At 41.2% G+C, this 6,550-nt stretch overlaps 1 protein-coding gene across 1 annotated transcript in view; it reads left to right on the top strand.

The window, feature by feature from the left end:
• The first annotated feature begins 935 nt into the window (after positions 1 to 935).
• LOC106602715 (microsomal triglyceride transfer protein) overlaps positions 936 to 6,550 on the top strand; it is a 42,698-nt gene continuing 37,083 nt past the window's right edge. The window contains exons 1-3 of the mRNA XM_014195517.2: positions 936 to 1,240; positions 3,116 to 3,306; positions 5,597 to 5,740. Coding sequence (XP_014050992.1) covers positions 1,180 to 1,240; positions 3,116 to 3,306; positions 5,597 to 5,740 — 396 coding nt within the window. The 5' untranslated portion in view covers positions 936 to 1,179. The remainder of the gene's footprint in view (positions 1,241 to 3,115; positions 3,307 to 5,596; positions 5,741 to 6,550) is intronic.

Here is a 6,550-nt window from a genome sequence, read left to right as displayed (position 1 = left end):
TCATCCAGACATCGATGAAGTAGGGCTGCATGCAAAATCTCATTTAATCATTGTGGTGTTGTCGCTGATGACAGAGTTGATCTAATCAGAGAAGTATCACCTTGAAAGGAGGCCTCCATATTCCTTTCCGAAGTGTGAGATACTTTGTATATTGTTAATCAGTAGAAGCATATGAGCTTCAAAAAATATATATAAATAGGATTCTCCAATAAAGACAATTATAAAAACGACTTCACTGTCAAGGAAATTACTTCACTCCTTGATAAATCAATCCCTTTCCCTCGCAATGTAATCAACGATATGAATCATCTATAATGTAAACCCAGATCAATTTGTCCCTGATGGGAATCGGGGGTCACAGGTCACGGATCAGTCCGCGTCCCCTCCGCAGATGTCCCCACATCCATCCTTACCATTAGAGTGGGGAAACGCAAAACTGACCTCAAGTTGGTGCTTACAAATTCCCCCAAACCGCACACAAACACGGCAGAAAGCCAAGTACTTACCATTGGCTCATATGCTGGTCGTTATAGTGTGACGGTATAGTCAATTTCCTTTAACCGTGTGTGAAACAATGTCAATCTGTTTATTATTGACATGCAAAATTAGGTGAAAGGTTCAATCTCAAATTGACGCCGTCTCACTACCGAGGGGTAAATGTCACCATTGTTGTAACCCCTTTAGACGTACGTTGTAAATGTAGAGTTTTATTGTTTTAAAGTTGTTGCTGAAAGTTGGGCAGAATTCGTAACTATCGCTACTGCTGTGAAACTACTGTTTTAGCCTATATGTAATTGTCTCACTGATTTTATCATGATAGGCTGGCTACTGCTTGAGGACGAAACATCGATGTCAATTCGCATTTGTGCATGCGCTGTTGATAAGCCTATCATCCGATCATTAGGTGTCGTAACATAAATTAACTGCTCCCGTATCCCCCGGCGACAGTGGGCATTGCACCTATCGATATTTGAAGGGATTGTCAAAACTCAGCTCTACAAGTTAATGATTTGCTCTTTATCTCGTACTTAGTTCTTGAGCGTGGAGTTTGGATTCTGCCCTCCACATCGTTTAACATAATTTGAGTAGCTTCGGGTAGCTGAGCCTTTCTTTCTGGCCTGTGAGCGCCTATTCAGGAAACTTTTACCTGCAATCACCTTGCTCCTAATATAGTGCAAAATGTTAGCTCTCTTTGTGCTTTTGCTCTGCATGACATCTTCATTTTCTGCTTCAACTAGAGGTGAGTTAGTGGTTTTTTTCATGTACCGATTAGTGTTATGAATATGTTTTACATTGGGTTGGTTTGTGATTTGCTTGGAGAGTATGTTAGGAGTTGGGCTCTAGGCCTACAGTCAGTGACCTTGGAACGTCTGTCATAAAACCTTTGAATGGTTTTGCAACAGCCAAGAAACTAACAAATCACTTTCACTGGAGATGGACAAATTCCCAAAACATGTTCGTTCCTAAATTCAATAGTTAAATAGAGTTTCCTGGTGATATAATCTGGGCTCCTGAGTGGCGCAATGGTCTAAGGCACTGCATCCCAGTGCTAGAAGCATCACTTCAGACCTTGGTTCAATTCCAGGTTGTATCACAACCAGCTGTGATTGGGAGTCCCATACGGCAGCGCACAATTGGCCCAGCTTTGTTAAGATTAGGCCGTCATTGTAAATAAGAATTTCTTTCAAAACTGACTTGCCTAGTTAAATAAACATTTAAATACACAACCAATAGTAATTAGTCTACTAAACATTTGGGGCAACCTGCAGGGTAGATATTGTGGATATTACTGTAGTTGGTGGTGGTAAAGTTGTTTTTTGGGTGCCATATCTATTAATCATAGGCGATATGAATTAAATGATTTCATGTTCAACTTGGTCAGTAGAAACTGAGGCAGTTGACAAAGTGGTTGAATACAGCTGTCTGTGACAGATTTTGTATGTTTGATTCAGCACTTGTTGATGCAACTCGAAAGTGACACGTCAGTCTTGACTCATAGCCTAATGTCACTTCTTTTGGAATGATACACTGTATTAGAGCAATAGAGGACTTTAATAGTCCACCCACAACGTTCACTGTCTCCAGTGTTGATTGTGTCCATCAGAAACGTAGACCATAGTAGGTTTAGCTTACAAGGTTTCTTGTAATAATGACACAATATTACAAGCTGCAATTGCGCCACCACGAAGGGCTTACCTTCTCACCTTCTGAATCCAGGATGTATACATATTACTGTCTGTTTTAAATAATCTGCTACAGAGGATAAGATTTTTGGAAGTATTTTGCCCAAAGCTCCACATGGTTTTACACGTGTCACAGTCTCATCCACCTGCCTGATCTTTCTCTGTTGAACCAGTAGCAATTAGCCAGGGGACTAGGTAACGTGTATAATGGTTAAACGGTTAATTGTTGCCTAGTGTTAAAGTTGCGTCAATTCGATCTGGTATCGGAACAAAATAGTCAGCACATAGTAACGTCTGATTTCTTTGTAGTTTAATTAATGCAAACACATTTATGGTAAATATGATGTTTCGTATATACGGGCTCACTGTGTCACCACGAAGGGCAGACAGAGAACTAAAATGACATCATAAGTTCTTCCTTAAATACTTCTTGACAGACGTAGTTCCCTCTCTCTGAGGGCCTTTTGTTTAGGAGTTGTTTTGACAGACATCTCACTCAGCAGTGAGGGCCCTTTAGTGTTAATGAGCTTACTGACATTGTCCAGTTACTGATGAAAGACCTTGGTATTTATATAAAGAAACACAAGTCTAAGTGACTCCCAACCCTTTGCTCTTAGCCTAGTGCAAACACCCTGGGTTGTCACCCAATTGACTCCAGAAAAGTGACACAGGAATATTCTACTCCAGAAAAGTGACAGTTATTTTCAACTAGCCAGGGTTAACAAATTCTTGTGTAAAAGGACGTTAAACTGGCCCTGGGCTAATTTTAACCCAGGGTTTAGGATAGCCCGGGGCTAAGAGAATGTAGTTTGAAAAGGCCTAGTGGGGCTCAAAAAGAAAACAGACTGAGAACCCCTGCCCTAAGTCACTCATATCACTGTGAGTTTTGATATCACGCTGTGATTCCAGCATTCCCCCTCTTGTTGTTTCAGGTGCTGGTGCTGCTGGACCAAGGCTGAACAGTGACCGGTTGTACAAATTCAGCTACACCACCGAGGTGCTGGTGGACAGGGCCAAGGGGTCAAAAGATGGCAGTGCCGGCTATAGGATCTCCAGTGACGTAGATGTTAATTTAGTGTGGCGAGACCCCAGCAGCAAGGACGACCAGCTCATACAACTGGTGGTAAATAATCCCACAGCACCACCTCCTCACCCTGACCCTGACTTTGCTGATAGCTACATTGAGGGAAAATGTACTTACTATGGCTGTGATATATGGTTGTCCCACCTAGCTATCTTAAGATGAATGCACTAACTCAGTGGTCACCAACCTTTTCTGAGTCAAGATTCACAGTCAAAAAGCAAGCTGAGATCTACTGCTCAAGTTTTCTTTTTTACATTAACCTCACACAAACAGGTTTGTAAGAATGAGGTTTGGGCAGTAGGCCTAATACATTATCACATCATATTGGCTATATGATTGGCCTGCCAATATTGCTAATCAGACCGTATTATATTTCAAAACTCGTACTTTGATAACAAAATAGATCAGTTGGTTTAGCACTGTGGAGCATGAATTGAAATAATTAGCTTTTTTATTTTACTGGACTGATGGTACCTGCATCTGATGGTCAACGAGATCAAATCACGATGTCAGTGATCTTCAGGTCGAAAAGTCGGAGCTCTAGAAAGATGCCCGAGTTTCCGACTTGGAATTCCGAGTTCAAAACGATTTTTCCCAACCGCCTCTCACGGTCCCTGCTCTCTCCTTCCTTTCCTCCAGTGAGACTGACCAGAGAGAGGGGACACCGTCTTCCACCTGATGGCAAAACTGGAGCCGCACCGCATCTGCCTCATGCACAAATTCATGTTGTTCCTATGACCAGAGAAGTTAAATATTCCTTAATATTAAAATCGACATGACGAGCTGCTAATAATAATAAAACGCAGGGCTATCGTTACTTGGCTACTCATTCATTGCAGCTGCAGCCCAAGCGGAAGTACGGAGAAGCGCGTTTTGTAATAGTGTTGAATAAAAACAGTGACAGTGCTGAATATAAACTTGAACATGAACTCACTCATAAAAACAGCTGTATTCGTTGAGTCTCTCTGTGGTCATGGTTTTAAAAGTTATTAAATCTTACGTAGGCTAGTAGCCTATTAAACTTGGCTGTGGCCAGGGTCATGGAAGCTCTGTAGCCACTGTGATTTGAGCTATCCGATTGGGCAGCACAGTAGGTGCACTTGATTTAGTCACAGATTTGCCGGGTAGGCGGAGTTTGTCTCATGGGAACACTTTGCTACCTGGTGCGCAGGACTTTTGAATCAAGTGCACCTACCGGCAACAGCTCAACACGATTTTAAAAAAGGAGCGCAAGCCTTTATCGTTCGTTGGCTTTTCTACATAAATATTTGGTGAATGACATGGAATGCCTTGAAGATTATCGACCGGTTGGCGACCACTGCACTAACTGTAAGTCGCTCTGGATAAGAATGTCTGCTAAATGACTTAAATGTATGTTGGATAGATTATCCTGAATCCCAAATCCACTGCTAAAACCCCAGCCCCTAGACCATATGTAGATCTAAGAGTATTGGATATGTGTAACTGCTTTATGGCAGTAACCCTACCTCGCAAATGATAGCCTAGTTGGAATTTTCACCATTACACTTAGACCTATCCAGTCTTTTCAGATCTACACAAACACAGAGAGGGCAGTGAGTGGGGGGTAGCGGTTGATTTATGATTCATTCAGGGTCAGACAGAGCCAGTTTTTGTCAAACCTGGTTACATGTTTCCCTGGGATATTGAATATATTTTTTTGGAAAACACCTCTTGTTTTGGGAGGGTACATGTTGGAGTTTATACATGCAAAATATTGTTTACAATGTGAAAGGAAAGGAAACTCAACCACATATTGATATGATCCTGGGAGAGTGGTCCTGGGAAAGTGGTCCTGGGAGAGGTTCTTAATGTCCCCTGTAATTGGCACAAATAGAAAACAATTGCCTGGTCTGATTGTGTAAAAATAGTACTTAAGTTCTCAGACAGACACCTCAGGGAGTCTGTTTTTTAAATTGTATTTAAAAAGACCTGGGTTCAAATAGTATTGGGCATTCTGTTATACTTAAGTTGTGCTTAATTGTGCGTGCCTGGCCCAAAAGCAGTCATCTCAAAAGTGCCAACATGCCTGCCTGGAATTCCAGACAGGCTAAATCAAACACTGACAGTTTTTTGAAAGATTTCAAATACTATTTGAAGTCTATACCTTCCACTCTGGTTGTATTCTATGGAGAATATTGATATTGAGCTGCTTGAAATGTCCTAAGCTTTTTAGTCACTAACTTTTCTTCTGGCCGTTGAGGAACATGCATCCATGTTATAAATTCCTCCTTTTTTTCTTAACATGACTATGTCCTCCTCCTCCTTGTCCTCCAGATCGTCTAACAAGCTCTTCCATTCCCATCCACAGATCTCAAACGTGAAGATAAAAAATGTGGCCCCACGCTCAGCCAAGAAGAATATATTCGAGGGCGCAACAACGCAAAGCCTTCTCGGAGAGAAGAAGCTGGCAGCACTGGAAAGGCCGTTCATGGTGCACCTGAAAAACGGAAAGGTAAGAGCTGTGAATGTTGGTTTGTTGCTATGGAAACAAACAGTTATTAGACGTTATAAAGGGGCTCATTCATGCTCATAACAGGTCTTAAAAATAATAAGAACTGATCATAATGCATTATACCTGCAGGTGCTAAGTAAAGTGTTACTGTATGTTTTTATCGATGTATAATGCAAAATTATTGATTGAATTTAAGGCAGTTACTAGGAACATGAATGTACTTTGGGTATACTGTAGGGGAGATTATCTGCCATAGGTAGATGTAGTAAAATGTGTAGGTAGTAGGGTGTTTAATCATTACCAGAAGTATACTAGATATACTACAAATAGCTATTTTTCTATCATTGTAGTACTTTTGTTGTTATATCTTCATAGGTCAATAGTCATAAAAGTATTGTGCAATTTTACATGTATTTCTATATCAACCATCACTTTTACTACAATCAGTTAAGATAAAAAATACTAAATCTATTATGGGAGCCATTTCCGGAGCATCCTTGACAACATCCATATTTCCGAGGACTATTAATCGAGCAGTAATTGGCAATGTGTTAGTGTGGTGACGCTGGAAGGGGAAATACCAGACAAATGGTGTGTATGTGCAAAGGTCAACTCTTCAGATTGCCGTCCGTCCGGTTATCAGATCCCACGGGAGACAAGTGTGGGGGCATTGGCGTGGCAAAGTTCCTTGATGACACAGACAGGGTGAGGTGAATAGGTGAACCAGTTGATCAGTGAATGTCCTGTTGAATGCATCAACAGGACATGTGATCAGCTAAATCTGTTATGAAAATAGTAACAATTTAGCAC

Source organism: Salmo salar, chromosome ssa04, assembly GCF_905237065.1.
Source record: "Salmo salar chromosome ssa04, Ssal_v3.1, whole genome shotgun sequence".
In the NCBI taxonomy this organism is placed as follows: domain Eukaryota; kingdom Metazoa; phylum Chordata; class Actinopteri; order Salmoniformes; family Salmonidae; genus Salmo; species Salmo salar.
Note: the sequence above shows the minus strand (reverse complement) of the source record. Positions and strands in the feature narration are given on the sequence as shown.